Source organism: Echiichthys vipera, assembly GCF_963691815.1.
Source record: "Echiichthys vipera genome assembly, chromosome: 3".
NCBI classification, from domain to species: Eukaryota; Metazoa; Chordata; class Actinopteri; order Perciformes; family Trachinidae; genus Echiichthys; species Echiichthys vipera.
In genome coordinates, this window is record NC_139828.1 from 11,955,758 (window position 1) to 11,975,426 (window position 19,669).

General features: G+C 43.3%; 1 protein-coding gene across 1 annotated transcript; it reads right to left on the reverse strand.

Moving 5' to 3' along the window:
- Positions 1–217: 217 nt before the first annotated feature.
- On the reverse strand, positions 218–14,772 carry ankrd24 (ankyrin repeat domain 24; the record flags this gene model as incomplete). The annotated part of the gene is made up of 22 exons (XM_083911019.1): positions 218–334; positions 2,001–2,066; positions 2,176–2,343; positions 2,447–2,623; positions 4,235–4,468; positions 4,650–4,966; positions 5,058–5,851; positions 6,314–6,477; positions 7,319–7,497; positions 7,606–7,735; positions 7,913–8,032; positions 8,142–8,258; positions 8,568–8,660; positions 8,903–8,925; positions 9,470–9,642; positions 10,268–10,374; positions 10,566–10,636; positions 11,158–11,215; positions 11,339–11,403; positions 11,501–11,589; positions 12,496–12,626; positions 14,737–14,772. 22 exons carry the CDS (start codon positions 14,770–14,772, stop codon positions 275–277), a joined length of 3,372 nt encoding a protein of 1,123 aa, XP_083767145.1. The 3' UTR covers positions 218–274.
- Between the last annotated feature and the right edge of the window lie 4,897 nt (positions 14,773–19,669).

The following is a 19,669-nucleotide window of genomic DNA, read 5'->3' on the forward strand; positions in this document are numbered from 1 at the left end:
GGCTGCTGTCATTAACTTATGCAGCCATAAAGGCACTCTACAGTTGTGTTTGTTCACTCTTTGCTTATCAGTCTAGCTTTGCGGTGTAAGCTTTTGTTGTTTAAGTTACTTTATTGTACACATGCAGCTATGTCTGAACACATCAGTTGTATTTGGCTTTTTAAACAAGGTCTCTATGATGCTGGCCCCACAGATTGCTGAGCTGGAGCTGCTTCATGCTGACCTGTGAAGGTACTGGAGCTTGAGAGCGACTTGAAGACACTATGAGGTGTCCCTACTGTGACATCCTCAGGATTTGGAGTAGCAGATTCTGCACCTCTTCATCCATTCGGCCCTGTAGGGTAACACACACCAGTGTAAGAAAAATTTCGACATTGTATTTCACATTGGTCACTATAGTTGTATTAGCACAGACAGGTCCCCCATAACATGCTCTACCTTCCTTGCATACAGGAAGACGACCCAATAACCCTTCAGCAGCAGCAGCACTCAAGTTTTTCGTGTTATCCTTTAAGCAGGCCCTAAACAACCATCCCTGCCACTGACCTCCATCATGAGCGTGCAAGGGAGGGCTAACGCTACCATTGAAAAGAGATGCCATCCCAGTCTGGCAAGCAGTCACAAAGCCATCAGTCCTGATGATGAGGAGTTAGAAGCCTTTGCTGATAATACTGGTCATAGATTGCACATATCTACTGCAAATTGACTGTAACTCTATAGGCCTATAGAGAAGTAATGTGCATATGTACACTCTTTACATCCAGACACTTCAATCTGCAGAAAAATGCATAGTCTGTATTCAGACACTGTGTCTTTAAAAAGTCGTCAGGACTTCTGTAAAGTTGCAATGTCACAACTATGCTATATACTATATAAAGGTAGAAAGTGCTGCTATAGTGCGATAACAGTCATTACCCAGCTGCAGTGACGGAGCAGAGACCCTGAGAATGCAGATGTTCACCCGGAAATGCTGACCAATCAGAGCAGAGTACTAGGCTTTTTTGGTAAGGGGGGCTTAAAGGCACCGTGCTTGATATTCATAATATTATTCTTATAAATATACTTTTTCAGCATTAGGAGTATCGCACCTTTAAAGAGAAGGCGCTAAAACAGAGCATTTTTGACATAGGGTGAATACAGGCATATTCAGACAGACAGTATTAGAATAATAATGAGTGTTTGAACATTAAAGATATAATCCAACTGGTCTTTTAAGTTGCCATTTATCAGTGACTGAGTTAAAACAGTGGTGATTGATCATAAGACCCACTAATGAAAGCCCTTGCCTCTTTGCATAGTATTTCAATCTGAGTGTCTGTTGCGACAGTCCTTCCCTTCAAGCAAATGTGCCACCATGTTAGTTACGCTGTTTACTCAGTCGGTAGCTGTTGGTCTGCCGGTGGAACTCGTCACTGCCGGTTATGCTGCGTTTCATTGTAATCGGTAATCGTGAACTTCCAACTTCCGAGTCAGGCTTGTAGTAAGGGCAGAAGTGTAAAAGGAACATGTGTGTATGGATTTAAGAGGGTATAGGGGACGGACCGGAAGTAGAGAGGTGAGTGTGTGTCAAGAAAGTTGACTTCTCCATGTAGAAGAAAATAAGACAACCAAAACCTCTGACCTTTCCTGGCACACTGGTCAATGCCGGATGCACCATGAAGATAGATCAAGAACACTGAATGACCTGCTCCACAGTTCTTTTTAAGGTCAATGATACCTGAGCAATCTCTCATTACAACCAGCATGACAAAACAATATGTGAACACCTTAGTTGTGGAATATGATGAAACTGATAAGAGGGAGAGAATGAGTCCCCTTCTGAAATTTCATCCACTTTGTCTGGTAAGCAGAGATGGTGGACAGATCATTCCTGCTCTTAAATGTCTGCAGCACAAAGGGAGAACAAACTTAAATCCCGAAGCCCACACATACACACATGGAAACCTGTTGACATCTCATAACAAAGGTTTAGGTCTTGTGCGTGTGTGCATTCAACTCACCTGTACAGCTGCCAGTAAATGCGAACGGTATACAGTCACCACCTGTTTGTGCTTTCTCTCCCAATCCTGCAAAAAGGTCACAGAAAATGTTCCTGTCGTGAAGATTTAAATGTACTTTTTGTCATTTTTTTTTTATAGGTGATGGTCGCATCGCTAGTAACAATGTTCTCGTCACCTGGAGCTGCTGGGTGAGTATGCCGATCCTGTTCTGCAGTGCTACTTGCTGCCCGGGGTTACCATGTTGGGTAGATGATGACAATGAGGAGGAGGTGATGCCCAGAGGGGGTGACAGAGCTCCCAGGGCCTCTTTTAGTCGAAACACCTCCTTGGACAGCTCTGTTATCTACACAAAGACAGAGAAATTATTTTTGAGCACCTCAAAGGCGCTTCAACAGCAACTGTTTGAGTGTCTCTCTGAACTAACCTAACGGTCCTTCTGAACTAACCTTGCGGTCCTTCTCCTTGACCAGGCCCTGGGATTCCTGGATGCCCTTGTGGAGCTCTTGGATGTGGCTGGATTGGGCCTGTAATTCGGCCAGCTGCTGCTGCACCGTGGCCAGCTGGGACTCCGCGACCTGCCGCTCACTCTTGTTAAAGAGAGCCTCCCTCTGCACCTGGAACACCTAGACCAGTAAAACCACCAGTGGCAGCCTGTCACTTCAGCAAGACTATATATGTTTGGTCACGTCTCAAATTCAGAGGTATACTGTCAGGATCCCTGTTCTGCCAGCCTCTCCCTTTCCTTTTGTGCTTGTGTTTGTCTCCTTCTGTCTGTTGTTCCCTGCATGTGTCTCCCCTCTTGGTGTTTGTCTGTCTGTCTGGAGCTGGTAGGCGTGGTTCCAGCTGTATCCAGTTCCACTGATTACCTGTCCTGCTGCATAAAAGGCCGGATATGGGACACATTCGGCGCCAGTCTCGTCGGTTGTCTCCCGTACTTTCTCTGTTTGATTCTTCGCGTTTATTTGTTTGTTTGTTAACGATTGTTTCTTTGTTCCCTTTTGTTATAGTTTGCCGTGATTCCGTTCCTGTCTACCCTCGCCCGCCTCGTCACGTTTTGTTTGGTCCCTTTCCCGCTGTTTTTGGATTCCCTCGTTTTCTGTATTATTAAATATTCGTTTAAACTGTTCACTGTGTGTCCTTGTCTGCATTTGGGCCCAATTCATTGTGTTATTCCCCGCACTGCTCATGACACATTCTGCTGATATGGATGAAGTGGAGGCTTATCCAAGAGAACCGGAGTTTTATATTTAAAAGGGAATGACATGCTTTATTATTAATTATAATGTCTAATAATAATAATAATAATAATAATTATTATTATAATTATATCAATTAATGTTATGCTGCAATAATTAATATTGACAGGTTCATACAGACAAAAATACACGCTCCCAGAAAAAAAATCTCAAGGAAATTGTCTTACAGTACCTTTTATGTGTTTACCTGTGTTGCCAGGTAGAAAAGCTTCTTCACTACTTTGCTGTTTGTCTTTAACATTTCCAAAGTAATATCTCACCTTTTCTTGTGTCCTGATTTAGTGGATGAACATCTTTTATAATTCCTGTTTTTGAGTAAAATCAAAAATATTTCTTCTTCAGAATCCTTATTCCCGAAACCACCGTCCCATGGATACAGCTCTATCTATACACATTTGCATTTGTTGCTTTGTTCAACTGTGTTCTGGGCAGGTAAATATGCCTTTTTAATGATACTGCTCCCAGTACAAATGTACATACTAGTAGTGTGTGCAAGCAACACTAAATGCTAATGTTGGATTTGTGTTCGAAACGGGCATGTTTTTGTAATAAAATGCCTTCCACTTTTAGTCAATTTATGAAGAACATAAAAAAAACCATTTTACTATCCTTCTTTGAGTTTAAAAGTTGCCCCTTATTAACCTCTGTGTTTGCCAATCTGAGTTGGAGAGGGACTTACCCAGTTTACAAAGTGAGCGTTATTATATCTGAATGGAAATTTGTCATTAGTAGCCTATAGTGCACATACAACACTGCTTCAGCACATCAGTAAGCACATATACAGAGGGACCAATGAAACAGGGAGTGACTGAATAGAGAAAGTAATACACATATGAATAATGTAGAGGCAGGAAAAAGACCTTCATGGAACATGGCACACTTTGTGGCAGACACAATAACATCTAATGTGGCTTTAGATGGCATTAGAGGGGTATGGAGGAGGCAGACACAATAACACACATGGGTACGTGCACGCACCTCGGTGCAGGTCTTCTCATGTTTGCGTGTGAGATCGTTGAAACGGGCTGTGGCGGCGTTGATCTCGGCCTGCAGAGAGAGCCGCAGGGCCTCGTGGTCCTCCTTGGAGATCAGACCCTGTTCTGCAGCCCTCTGGGACTTTAGCTCTCTCAGCTCCATCTCCTTCTCATTCAGAGCCTCCTGAGCTGCTGCTGCACTGCGCTCACTGGCCTGTAGGGAGTGCTGGAGATCTGCCTAACAGACAGACAGCACAAGGATTACCTGATTAATTGTAAATGTATAGTCTGACCTGTTAAAAAGCAAAATTCTCTGACATCTTAAGTTAAATAAATCAATACCCACTGGATTATCAGAAAACGTTTTGGGCTGAAAACTCTATATCAGTCTCATCATAAGATTTACACCTCTTGCTGACCTTGACTCTCTCATGCTCCTCTTTAGGTATGGCATCCTGCAGGGCCTGTAGTTTGGCCTCTAGTCTGGAAGCCTGCTCCTCTGCCTGAGCACGAAAGCTCTTGTCCTCCTGGAGCTCCTGCAGCGTCTGAGCCAGCTGTTCTGACACTGCAGAGAGCGCCTCCTTATGTTTTGAGAGTGGCACTGCGTCTTGTACCTGGAGGGCATCCTGGGCCCGGCCCTCCCGCTCAGCGCACAAACAGTCCAGAGCCTGAGCGGCTTCCTGCCTCGCCACCTCCAGCTCTTCTCTCATTGCTGCCATTGAGCGTCTGGAGTGCTCTGATTGGACAGAGGCATGATCATTGAAAAAAAAAAACTGAATGTTCAATTTACTTTCTTACTTAAAGTAGAAAAAAACAACACTCCACACCTGATATGCCTGAGGGCTCTGAGCTCTGGGATTGCTCATCCTCTTCTTCCTCATCTTCCTCATCTCCGCGTGGAGGAGGCCTGAGTCTCTCCAGATCCAGGAGAGCATTGTTGAGCCTTCTAGCTACGTCCGCTCTCTCCCTGGCCAGCTGCTCACACTGGAGCCCCAGACTCATCTGCACCTCCTCCAACTCTGAGCGGGGAACGCACTTTCTTAGCTCCCCTTCTAGCTCTCCCAAACGCTCCTGGAGACGATGGACCCGGTCTCCATCTCCTGATGCTCCTCCCTCTTTCCCTGAAGTCCTGCACTCTGCCAGGGCTGCCTCTAACTCAGCCACTTTGTCACGGAGGCCCTTTACTGTTTCTGTCTCTTCTCTTTCGCCGTCTTTCTGTCCTTCTTTTATAGACTCTCTCTGGGACAGAGCAGCACGGAGTTCCTCTACTTTCTCTGTCAGCTGTTTGATTGTGTCACTTTCCTGGCTGCTCTGACCGCCTGCCTCACCCTGTCTCTTAGCTAGCTCCTCCTCAAGCTCCGTCACCCTCGCTCTCAGCTGCCGTGCCTCCTGGCTTGGACCCCCCTCTGCAGCCCCAGACCCGCCTTCAGTCCCAGCACCTGCTGCAGCAGTATCCCCTTCATCACACTCCACTGAAAGCACCCCAAGGCGCATCTGCTCTTTCAGCTCCTTCAGCTCAGACTGGGAGGAGGCAAACTGCTTCTTTAGCCCTCGCAGCCTCTCCTTCAGAGCCTCCATACTCTCTGCATCCGCACTTCCTTCATGAGACTTCTCATCATCACTGCAGGACAAGACAACGATTAGCACTCTTTTAATGCACTAACTCAAACAATAAAAACATGTCCAACTTCATACCATAACCCCATACTAGGGGTTACTACTACTTGATTTGTCTTACAAACAGTCCAAAAACCCAAAGATAATCAATTTACAAACATATAAAGAGAGAAAAGTCTCATATGAATAAATGATTCACTACCGACTTTTCGCTTACTCAGCTAACCCTTTTAGCCTTACATCATACAGAATATGTCACACATTAAATTTAAGCAACCTGTGATAAAAGCTCTTTAAAAATGGCCCTGACAGAGGCTCTAAGTAGATATTGTACTGCTGAGATTTTGGAAATGATATTAGCAAAGGTATGCACATCTCAGAATAAAGGCCTGATCTAATACACGATAGTTCAAGAGAATCTGATCCGTGATGGACACTTCAGTTTGTATCAAATAATCAATCTTACCGCTCCTCTGCCACACTGGAGGCCTCATCTACAGCCTGGGCCTGAGAGAGGCGCTCCTGGAGGGATTCAAACTCCTTCCTCAGGGTCTCATACTGAACAATGGGGACAAAGTCCAAGCTGGAGGTCTGCATGTCAGTGTCATCCTTCTCAAACATCTCCAGCATCTGTGCACAACACAGAGAGGATTTTATTAGTTTATGGAGGTTGTACAACTGTTTTCATAGGCTAAAAAGCACTCCCAGAGACTCATAAAATGACCTTTATGTGTAAAACTAATGGTGCTGTTCTTTCATTAGCCTAAGTCAGCATGAGCTATGGCATCTTAGCCTGTCATCCACCATATAAATCACAGCAGGAGGTTTTGTTTTATTTCAGTCTCTCTTAGCACTCATATCAGACCTCGGATTTCCCACTTTCCTGTCTGGCTCTTTTTTCACACAGCAGGGCAGAAATGTTGTTGGCCTAGATCACTGCTTTTCATGCAATGGTGAATGAACCACACCAGAACAGAATACTTCAAACAAACTTCAGCACTTCAACCAGCATGACCCAGTTACAGTCTATAAAATGGCCCCCATGTCTGCTTTTCTATTCATACCTGTACGACCACAACTGCCTCGCTGCATTAGCGTGGCGTCATAAAGTTCAAGTGGTTATGACGAATGTTTGACTCATGGACATTCAGCCACTCAACCACATCTTCATCCCCACTGGGGTGGGGGTGGGCATTTGATCATCACTTCACTATCAATTTCTCCACTTTAAAGAAGTATGGAACTGTGTGTGTGTGTGTGTGTGTGTGTGTGTGTGTGTGTGTGTATGTGTGTGTGTGTGCGACAAATGTGTGAGAGAGAGAGAAAGGGGGAAAAAAAGAGATTACGTTTGTGTGCTTTTATGTGGAATATGTCTGCTGAATTAGTATTTTTTTCCTTCCTGTGCATATGTGTTCTGGGGTGTATGTGCTTTCATACATTAGCTGGGTATTTGTACTCTCCTTGACCTTACCTGCACCTTGAGAGCTAGTTCAGAGTTTTGTGAGACAAGTTCCTCTATTTGTTTGCGCAGCTCAGCAACAGTTCCTGTGTCTCCAGGGACAGGGGAGGGGTTGTCCGAATCTGTGTCTCCTTGAGAAGTGGCCTCATCTTGAGCAGGGGAGGCTCTGGAGCGCTTCGAAAGCAGCTTCTCTAGAGCGAAAGTTAAAGAGAATGCACAACAAAAATCTATCCATGCTGATGTATGGAAGTATATGTGTGTTCTTTGTCAAGGCCTGGGGGGTAGTAGTGCACACATACCAGGGAAGTCGAACATTTCATCCATGTCATCAGAGTCACTGGCCCCAATACCATGACCTCCCTTCAGCTCCTCGAGCAGCTTGTCTCTCTCTGCCTCTGCCTCCTTTAGACGTTTCTTTAGTTGGGACAACTAGAGTGCACACACACAAGTACGTATAACAAGAAACCCTCATAAATCTGTTGTTTTCTCTGATAAAGGTGCATAACACACAGAGCTTCAATGAGGTATAGGTTTACATAAAATCACGAAACATTTTTGCAGAGACATAAATAAGAAGGGGTGTTTGCACCGCCTGCAGTGCAGTACCTCCTCCAAGGCGGAGAGGGCGCTCTGTTGCTGCTGCTCAAGGGTTTTAATCTTCTGGAGCAGACGGCCTCTCTCCAGACGCAGCCGTCGAATCTCCTCAAACACCTCCTCATCCTCTGCCTTGCACACACAACAAAAATATGAAACCCTAATAAAATCTTCAACTCATGTAATACGAAGGACAAAAAGCAACCGTAACTAAACAGAAATCAAGATCAACAGTGCTAACCTGGGCTGACTGCTGTGTTTCCTGGGGCTGTGGGGAGGGAGATGGAGACAGGGGCTCAAGGGACTGGGCAGGAGGAGCAGGACTCCGGGGCTGCGGAGAGGGTGGCAAACCCTGGATCTTTGTGATGGGAAAATAGAATAAAATGGATCTTTGTTAATCATCAAAGACATAATATTCTCTAGTTAATCTCTCGAGAAGCAATGTTGCACTACAGATATATTACCAATGGGATTATTGTAAAACAAGCATAATTATGGACACTTTTGTATCTTGTTTGCTGTCAAATACAAGTCGTAGACTTTGCATCTTTTTAAAAGGGTGTGAACTGATGATATAGGTGTATATATGCGCAAAAAAAATACAGTAAGCTTGACTCTAGGAGTAAAAAAAGTGTTTTCCGTTCCACTGAGATGTTTCTAACAGTACCTGCAAAGGAGAGCGGGGTGGTGGAGGAGCTTTTCGTTTGCGGGGGGTTGTGCCCCCTTGCACTGATGGGGCGCCTGAGGGGACTTGGTGGGGCTGTGTGGGGTGTGAGGGGGATTACAGACAAGCAGAGGTCAAACTCAACATAAAACGGGAAAATAGAGAAACCAAAGATAGGACAAAGGGTCAGCAACAAATGGGAATGAGCCAACGAAAAGAAAGCAGCACACAAAAACAATGACCTCATATTGGAAAACATGCATAACATGATCAGCCAAAGTGGGCCATGATCTCATGTGATGGAGGGAGTGATACAACACACAGCTATGCAACATTACCTCCTCGCCTGCACCCTCAGGAGCTACGTATGCAGAGGGAAAGAAACGCACAGCAAGACACTTTAACCTCTAAAGTGATGACGTTCAGTAAACACACAAGTACTCTTTTCTAACATGTAGTTTATATTATCACATCCATGCATGTTGTATTAAAGCCACCAATATATCCCATTATAGAATAAAAACTTCACTCCTTTTCAAACCAACCACACATCTGTTTTCCATATATCAGCAATGTCTTTGTTGGCAGATAAAAGTGGAACAAGCCTTTCGTCTTTTTCTTTTTTTTCAACCCAGTTTACAATCACACCCAGCTGTCCTCCTAATCCACTTCCTCCTATTACAGTTGTTTCCTGCAGGAGGCAGAGGAACAGCCAGGATCCAGAGCAGCACAGCCACAAACAGAAGCCATACACTGGGTCTGATGATCTGTTAGATGTTGCTGCCATGTGTTTCATATGATGCTGCTACTTCATATTGAAAATAAAAAACTCTTGTCATGAGCTGTTTCATTTATTGGACTACATTTAACAGGCTTTATTTACAACTTTAGGCCTCATACTGTACCTGGTGGTGCTCCATCCTGTAATATTTGCAGGATGCGCTGGTTGCCTGCAGTAATGCTGTAGTCGGTGGCTGTGTGTCCAAGGGCGTCAACCAGCTGCGTGTTGGCCCCGCCTCTCAGTAGAGCCTCTACGGTCTCAACGCTGTCACTCTCGCACGCCAGCATCAACGCAGTCCTTCAATTCCAAACAAAATATCACGGTACAACAGAGAAACAGCAGTGCTCAGAAACGACAATGTAGAATCACATAAGACATCAAATTCAGACTAATACCATTTCGAATTGATAAATCATCAGCCTGTCTTACATTCTAAACAAACAGTATGCTTAAGTATGCTTTTCATTTTGGTCAGGGATTTCACAGATATTAATCAGGTTGTGATTCAGAATGAATTGCAGGACAAAGCACTGGAAATCTTCCACTGGATGTAATGATGCGGTCTGAAAAAAAATGTCTCTAATCATCCTCTCCCAGCGGATATCCAAAGCCACACCGAAAGCTGTCGGTCCCTGCTGGAGGTCTTGACCCCCATCCTTCCAAATCTACCCCATGCACTTGTGACTTTCTATGGAAATCCTTTCTGTATCCTGACCCAGACAACTCCACTGCTGTGGGAATAATCCTGCAGCAGTTTTTTTTATTCTAGTTTAGCTAAGAAGGCTTCTTCATGGGAGGCCTCAGCAGGCCTCCCACTAAAAAAGTCTGTCATTCCATCTGTCAAAGCCTCATCCAGTGGTCCCTCTTCCTCAGCAAACCCTGACTGCCACACAGAGGAGCAGAATCACAGAAAGTCCAGTACCTTCCCTGGTTCTCTTGTATGTTTCCATTGGCACCTCTACCCAACAGAAAGACACACAGATCCACTCTGCTCATCTGAGCTGCTAAGATCAAAGGGGTGGCCCCGTCCTGACAGAGAGATACACACCATTATTCAAACATCACGGAGCGTAACACATACAGTACATCTGAGCAACAGTAAATACAAAGTAAATCACTAATTATAATTAATTTATTCATCTCACATAACAATTCAAAACACAAAAATCCAGGCCAAACTTTATATACTGTAAATAAACTAAATAAACTCTTTAACCTACCCCATCCTGGACATCCAGACTGGCTTTAAAATCCCACAGGGTCTCTGAGCAGGACAAGCAACCACTGACCGCTGCAGGGTATCAGAATTATAGTCAATATCAGAGATTTACATCCAGTATATTCTTACATCATGAAATTTAATTGGAATATCTAAGCACTACTATGTGCAGTTTGGATGGTAAATAAAAGATTTTTGTTAAGTTCAGCTCCAGCGTTCGATCCGATGGACTCTATGAGAGGTATTTGTTTCATGCAAAGCAACTGTTGTGTGACCAAACTGGTGTCATTTTGGACTTCTGTAACTGTTACCTGCATGATAGTCTTGCATTGCCAGACCTAACTCCACAGCACTGTGTCACCACTAAGGAAAAAATAACTCTGGCTGCACAAGTTCACATTCTGGGATGGGGGAAGAAATATTATGGCTTGATTGTATTTCTTTAGACCAATCACAGTCCTCTTGGGCTGTGCTAAGCACCGGATGCTGCTATGGTGCCCTTGCAAAATAGATAGCGGAGATAGCAGAAGGGGAGGAGAATGCTGGCTGAAATAGGTGGCCAACCGCAGGCCACATCTGGTGAGTCAGACTACCTGCATGATGAAGTGGTGTCCTACCAATGCTGTCGGTACAATCTACTGCTAATCTTTCCTGTCAGATAAAAAAGAAATAACAGCAAACAGCAAAAGATAAACCAATTGTAATTAATGCAATCTTAAAATCCATGCTTGCATTAGTTCATTTATATTTTACAGCACTCGTTGGTTGTTTTACCTGCAACAGTCTCTTTAAACACTCTGATTGGCCATTTTTGGCTGCCAGATGAAGGGCACTGAAGCCTACAACCAACAGACATGTATAAACAATCCAGACACTTGAGATTAAACAGCCATGGCTTATGAGATCAAACTTTTATTTGATAATAAAGTACCCTACCAGCGCCATCAGTGACATTGACGTCTACTCCGTGAGATATGATGACCTCCAGACAGTCTAGCCGGCCTCGGGATGCACAAAGATGGAACCTGCCGAGACCAAGGACAATACATGCCACTAGTGTTTAGAGATGAGAGATGAGAATTACTTAGCATTTATAATGTCGGATTCCTGAGAAATGTTCAGCTGCAACTGCTGATTCTTCTCATCACTTAAGTCTTAATCAAGAGAAAGTAGCAATAAACCTTTGCCAATTACCCAAAAAGGATCAAGAAAGAGAATTCACAGTGGTATTAAGTGGAATTAATACTATCCTTAAGTGCCCATACTAAACACCCAAAGGTAGGTATTTCCAGAGGAAATGACTTTGCTGCTGCACAAATTATTCAAATTATGTTTCGTGCTACCAGGAGCAATAACAGCATTTATTAAAATAATGATAGCACTAACGAGTGGAATTGAAAGGAATATAAACTTAAAGGTCTCATAATCTGCTCATTTTCAAGTCCATGCTTATATTTTGGCTTTCTATAAGAACATGTTTACATGCTTTAATGTTCAAAGAAACACATTATTTTTCTCATACTTTTCTGTCTGAATATACCTTAATTCAACCTCTGTCTGAAACACTCTTAAGCGCTTTAGCGCCTGTCTCCTTCAGACCCCCTGTTAGGAAATCCCAGTCTGCTGGGATGGAGCAGCGTGGTCTTCCACGTCTGTGCTATCGTCACTGCAGCCGGGGAATGACTGTAACATCTGTGACATCAAAACCAATGACCTGACAGCTCATTTAAAGGCACAGTTTGTAAACCTGGGCTGTGTGCATTCCTCTGTGGATTGAGTGTTTTGATACTTTGATATAATATTTATATAGCACCTAAACTGGCTTTATAATAAAAAAAAGTCATGGAAATCTCACTTTTTACACCATGGGACTTCTAATAAATGAGTCCCTTCTAGGAATAAAAAAAGGTAAACAAAGTTGCCCAACTTACGCTGACTTTCCCTCGGCGTCCAACTTGGTAGCACAGAGGCCTTTTTTGACGATGAGACCGGAGACTTTGTCGGGCTCATTCTGCTCCACAGCCTGCAGGAGCCTGTCATCACTCTTAGTCCAGTCCTGACTCTGGGGGGGCGGGGGTCAAGCCACAGCACAGGTCACCACCCTGAACTGATACCACACTGCATATCTCATAACAAACAAAACAATAGATGACTGGACAGCCTAAACACATATAATACAATTAGAATGAATCGAATAAACATCGTCATCTCAACTGAATGAGATCCCAGTTTTACAAGTTACAATAAACTACTTTTAAGACGGCATCATTACTAAAAAGACGAATATTTCCTTATCCCTTATTCTTGGGATTAGCAGATGGACAGAGAGGATACCTACAGGCAGCGGCAGCAGGCTGAAACAAGGACAGAACCGCTTCATCAGGCTAAAAACAGGCTGCTGAGGATCCATACTGCTAGCAGGGTCTCACACACACACACACACACACGTACACACATACATACAGCTACAGAGTACCGAATCGCTGCTGTGTTTCCTGCCTGACAATACACACTGCCGCCTGGCTACATAACGAATATACACAGATACTTGAGATACTGTAGAGAACTCTGACACTCATGATGCTCTACCAGATACCCTTTAGAGGTCACAGCAACATCACTGTGGAGATCTACATACCGGAAAATGTATGCTATCCTCGAAATCACACCTACAATAAAATTGAATAGCTCATGACACAAACACTTTGACACACACACACATACACACACACACACACACACACACACACACACACGCACAGTATTATATATATCTCCTATATGCTGTCCTCCCTCACAACAACATGTCCATGTGCAACGTTCCCTGTCCAGGTCCAAAATGCTGTCCCATCATCCTGCCTCGGCTGCCAGCAGGGACATAGCTGCTCTGTCCACTGCACCTCACCTCACACGCTGCCGCCTCCTCACTGTCCTCCTTTCTCTAACCTAACAATGTCTCTGCAGCCTTATTCTCCGTAGCAGGCGTACTCCTTCTCTCCATTAGTTTTTTGTTTTCTTTGTCAGATCCTGCGGGGTACCAACCCCCCCCCCCCCCCCCCCCCCCCCCCCCCACCCCCCCAGTATCATAGTGTTCCTCTGCAGTCACAGAGCAGGGCCTGTGTGATGTGAGGACTCAGCAAAAAGAGGAGAAACAAGCTGGCTCTCTTCTGCTGGTTGGGATGGACATTAACGGGGCAGAGGGGACATAATGAGGCACACAAACAAGCTGATATCTAGTCTCTTAGGTTATGGGGTGGTGTATGTTTTGTGGGATACCTGTGAGATGTACATGCATGTTATCAATCTTTCACATTGTATCTGTCCATCTGACAGTTGGACTATTAAGTGAAGCTACTCATCCAGGGGGATCATGCTTGTCACTAGCAGGGAGGTAGAATTTCACAATGGACAGTAACAAGCTGTAATGCTGCTAAACGCATAATCAGGACCCAAAATGATCCGACCACACTGTAGAGCCAGTGGTTATGGTCTCTTGCTAGTTTGCTAGTTTATCTGCTTCTACCTGTTAGCAAGTGCTGCAGTGGTGCAAAGACACTGACCCAAGTGTGTCAGCCTGCAACAAGCAAGTTAATAAAAGTAGAACCATAAAAATACAGTACATAGGAACAAAGTTAAACCCCACATTACAAAGCCCTTCAGTGTAGCAAATGACAGCAGGAAAGTGGGGGTTCTGTGAGTGTGTATGTGTGTGTGTTTGCACGCACACACATATGTAAATAATTGAAGGCTACCTGAGATCTCTGGTTATAGCAACAGTCTGGAGACAGCCCTGCTCTCCTGCTGCTGCTCAGTGACACTAAAGCCCAATGCCCCCCCCAAACCACACACACACACACACACACACACACACACACACACACACACACACACACACACACACACACACACACACACACACACACACACACACACACACACACACACACACACACACACACACACACACTCACACACTCTCACTCACGGAGCAACCTGCTGGGAACTATATAAATGACTACTTAACGTGAAGCAGGTGAACGCTGTAATATTAGGTTAAAACACAGTTTGTTATGGCTTATAGCTCTAAATAGATTGTACCTAACATGTGTACTGTTTTTAAATACATCTAACTGTAAAGCTCCACATGCCCAGTGACAACAGATGGCTCTTACCTCAGTCTTTTTAAACTTTGCCTTCAGGCTCTTCATAATAGTTTGATAGCCTCTGTCTCAACAGGAACACTGCAATGAACAAGGCAAGGAAACACATTAAATAAGTGTTATTATAAGTTATGGCTTATTAAGTGTGTCTTAATTTGTTTACCCATGACTCAGTCATTGACAGGCCCCAGCAACATGTGGGTGCAACATTTTAGGAATACACAGGCCAATGGAAAACCAGACAAACATGAGTCAACACACATGTATAAACAGCCTACCTGTGGAGGGCAGTCCGGCTCCAGGTGAGGGTTTCTTCTGTCTGTCCCATCAGCAGCTCACAGTAAAAATCCTGGAGTCACGGCTGCCTGGCAGACAACAGGAATGCACCCGCCCCCAATCGTAAATCAACCAATCAGCAATGCGCAAAACGCCGGATCTACGTTTGATTGGTGATGATAGAATCGAGCAGAGTCAGCAAAGTCATATTTTGTTTAAAACCGTGCAGAGCTGGTATTCTGTGTTTTAAAGGCTGCTGTAAACCGTAGAGCAACATTCATGCGGTCATGTAGGTACAACCTGTCACTGTGTCCGGACCCCGAGAGCTCTCACTTCTCGGGAGAGTTGTGGGGAAAAGTTCCTTATTTTTGGATATTTGTATCCAATCACTGACACGTTAAAGTGGATGTAACCAATGGCAACACTGGGGGAGCTGGACCCGGAAGCTCGTATGTTTGTACCGTAGTGAAAGAGTGAAAGCGAGGTGAGTGAAAAATACACAACATAGTGTCGGTGCAGGGCTAACATCAGTGTTTCTCTAACATCTTGGGCGATACTTAGCTTGAATCTATATTTTGGGTACTAAAATGTATGACTTAAATATATCATTAAGTTTATATTTTTAGATTAAATTAAATAAATTAGCAAGAAATTATAGTATATATTTCATCATATATTTCATATTTTTTTTAATAAATAAAAAAAATACATGTTTGACAGAGGAAGCTTTTCACTAACAATGAATTATAAGTGCTGGGATTAAAAAGATGTATACTTCTTCCCACTCCTTTTCGGACCTGTCACAGAGAAAAGAGAGAAAAACTAGAATAAATTGTTATTATTGTCTTATTATTATTTTCTGTATGACCTTTTCGTTTATTTACATGTTTGAAATATATGGAAATCGAATACAATCGAAGATACGTAGCTTAGACATTTTCTTTAAAATGTCTAAGATACTTATTCATAAGTACTTAACACTGGCTGTTTTCCTTTGTTTTTGTCTTATTTTCCATCCACTTTGCACCATTCTTGGTTGTGAACGGATAACTATAAGTTAAACTTTTTTTCCCACAAATTATCTAGATACAATTCTATTTTTGATTTAGTCCATTTATTGAACATGTTAAGATAATACAAGCACACGATAAAACTTCTAAGCAATAAAAAAGGGAATCAAAAGAAAAAACAAATAAAACACTCAAATTATTGGACAAGATGTTTATTTTTTTAAACAAACTTTTCTAGTCCTACCCCTCTTATTTATTTTTATACATTTTCATAAATTAAATAAGCATTGAATGCACAGCCATCAGTGCCTATGCTATTTTACTTGGTTCAGCTTAAACAAACCAAACCTTCTGGACAAAATAATGGTAACAAATGAACACAAAAATTGTTAACCAGTCCACAAACAGAAAACCACTGCCCCAGCTCACAACCATTCACTATTTTGTTTCTGAAGAGTTTAAAATGAGACCTGTCTGTTTATTTTTTGTTTTTTTTAAAAATATAAAGGATAATGTTACAATACACACGAGTCACCAAATGAGGGCAGTAAATGCAAGGCAGAGGAAACTAGCGTGGAAATCAATTATTCCTCCAGCTGTCTGTGAAGCCTCTTTTCCAGCCCCTTTAAATTCAACCCCAAGACCCGTGATCATAGAAGGATTAAATGCATGGCTTTTAAAGAAAACTTTTCTTTTTACATGAACGTCTACAGCCACTGTTGCTCTGATGTTTCCGTGCCTCTCGCGTTCATAAATGATGCTGGGAAAAAGCAACAACAGAAAGCTTGAAGTTTAGAGAGAAGATGTCACATCCATATTTAGCCCTTTATAATGAGGGTATCTTATTAATTATCTGAAAAACTCCACTGCGCCTTGTTGTTTCTGTTCATTTACATATTTGGCCGCCATACAACAGTGTTTATTTAGCATGAAAATCACAATGACTTTTTATACCTGTCTGTCTGCCTGTTTGTGATTATCTCTCACTGTGAAAGATCCTGATTTTCCATTTCTGCTTCCCCTCTCCCCTGTGCTCTCTGTTGGTCTTCTTGCTGAATCTGACAGCTCGCCTGCCTCTGATTTTCCATCTTTTTTCTCAGTTTCAATCTTTTCAATCCATACAGCTCTGGCTCTCAACACACCCAGGATGGAAACAAAAAATTGAATGCATGCTCAGTATGTTACTGGGTTGTACGGTGGGTTATAGGTGGTGTTAAGCCTGAGCAGATCATGCAAATGAAAAACAGGAATGTATAGCTGAGTGGAGGGGGTAGAGAAGGTACATTCAACGATATGATAAAAGGTAAAAATGCAAAGGTAGCAAAGAATGAGAGAGTAAGGGCCGGGGGCGGGAAGGGGGGATACAGAAAACACAGGAAAGCTACGCAATCCCTGAAGATGGTATTTCTTTAACATCTAAGGAAAAAGATCTTGCGGGAAGAAGTTATTATCTTATGGGATCTTGTGTCAATCTAATGATCCTGTTGTGTCAACAAGATCTGTATCAACTTATCAGATGACGGGATGAAGTCCTTCAGCACAACGTATTCTTGTTTCCACATGATAACGACTGGTTGAATCTTGTTCTCTCGTTCTTTTAATGTTATAATAAAAAGCACATTTGTAGTGCAGTAAGAAAGAGACATTTAACAAGTAGAGGAGTATGGGTTTTCCACTTCTCTTTCAAAGGGACAAATTTGACAGTCTTTTGTGTTGGCTGATGTCATGAAATTGATCCAGTCTTCAGGTTTACAGCTTCACAGCTTTATTGGACTGTAGGGATGTGCAAGATGTTTGAAATCACACACCCTCGGTGATTTTCCCCTCAGAAACAGATTGGGAATTGTTTCTGATCCCCATGAACACCCTTTAGGTCTGACGCCGGGGCTCCATGAACACTGACTAGGCAGGAAGGCAGGAGTAGGAAGATGTGAGGTGTCTTGACGGGATAATGTTGATGGTTGTGGTGATAGCGGTGGGGGTGGATTCTCGCTCAGTGACCTCATCCAGTCTCCCCGCCCCTGGGAGAAAGTGAGCTCATGAGTGTCGTAAAGAAAGAGGCATTTACGGTCTTTTAACAGACTTAGATGGCCTTACCCACTGTAGCACACAATCCAATTTACCAGCCTGGACTTGGGATAATGGAACATCTGTGAGGGGTGAAGCAAAAGGAATGAAACACTCAGCAAAACACCTTTGTTTTCAATTGGAGTGGACAGGCCTCAGTGATTTTGTCATCTTGTTTTTATGATGGGGCATGTTTTTGTCTCTGCACTTCTCTCTGAACTGCCATACCCTCCATATTGCCCAGAGGATGATGGGATTCCTTACTCCACCAAACCCTTTATGATGAAGCAGACAACAGTTTTGTTCACCCTTCAGGCTTCTTGTATAGTTCGACTTTCTTTTAAGGGGGAAAAATGAAAACATTATTTGAAAAAACCTTCAGTGATGCAAAAATAAAAAGCAGGAAAAATCCCCAGTGATGTCATGCGAATAATAAATAATGCACATGTTTGGAGCACATTCGTGCGAGCTGATTTTCTTCTCCCTCCCCAGTTTCTGTTCTTCATTTGTTTCCCCCCCCGTGCAGTTATAGTGCTTTTGAAAGAGGATGTATGTCTTGTTGCAGACGGCGCGATGTGCTGATATTTCAATGAATGAACGGTCGGCTGACTGCGAAAGGGACTAGGAGGATATTCCGCTGGGAATGAAGCGCCTCCCCTTTAATCGCTCGGTTGAGTTTCTCTTGAGCTGGAGTCGCTCTCTTCACTCGCACATTTGCCGTCAGCCGCTGGAGGAACTCAGCTTTCAGTGCTCTGGGATTTGTTCCAGTAAACCTACTCTTTTTTTTCGTTTTTCTTGTCCTTTCGTGGAATATAAAGCATAAGCAGTGGAAGGGTTGGTCACTTTCCTGTGCCTTTTCATCGTGATCGACATGAAGAAACGCGTAATAAAGCGTTCAAAGTGGCCGAAGGACTGAATAGGGTTGGTAAGTGAGTGCGCTTTCTTAGCGCAGCGCAAATCCAGTGTTTTGGTGACTGGAAGTTTAAGAAAAAAAATAGCTTATTTTCAGCTTGTGTTTATAGCTTTCCAATTAAGTCTGCGCCCAAACTGGATATGTTGCATTTAATGTTGGTTAAAAAAGGAAATAAGACGTTTATATTTAAAAACCACTTTTATTTCTTTAATTCCTCATTGCTTTTATATTCTCGTTCAGTCTCCCCCCTTTTTTAACCAGCATGTTAACAGTGGAGTTTATTGCAGGGGTGTGAAATGTAATTGCAGCCTTTGGGCAAAGTCCAGATGCCAGGCGTTATTGCTCCCTGCATAAAACAAAAGGAGTGCGTAAAGCCCAGCTGTTGGTGTAGTTTAGTGTCACATGAGTGCATGTAAACTCACAGTGATCGTGGGTCTGATCAGGCGAAAGTTGTCTTGCAATAATATTATGAGAGGATCAGGACCTGTGGATTAAATCTGTTTTGTGATTATGTTTTTCATCTTTCAGTTGCCTTGTGATCAGAAAACAAGCACAAATCCAAGCCTGTACAATCTCATTAGAAATAAGGTCATGCAATAACCCCCATGTCCCTGTCTGCCCTCTGCAGCCTCCTGCTCTCACTCCACCATTCACCAGCACGTTTGGAAGCGGAGCTGCG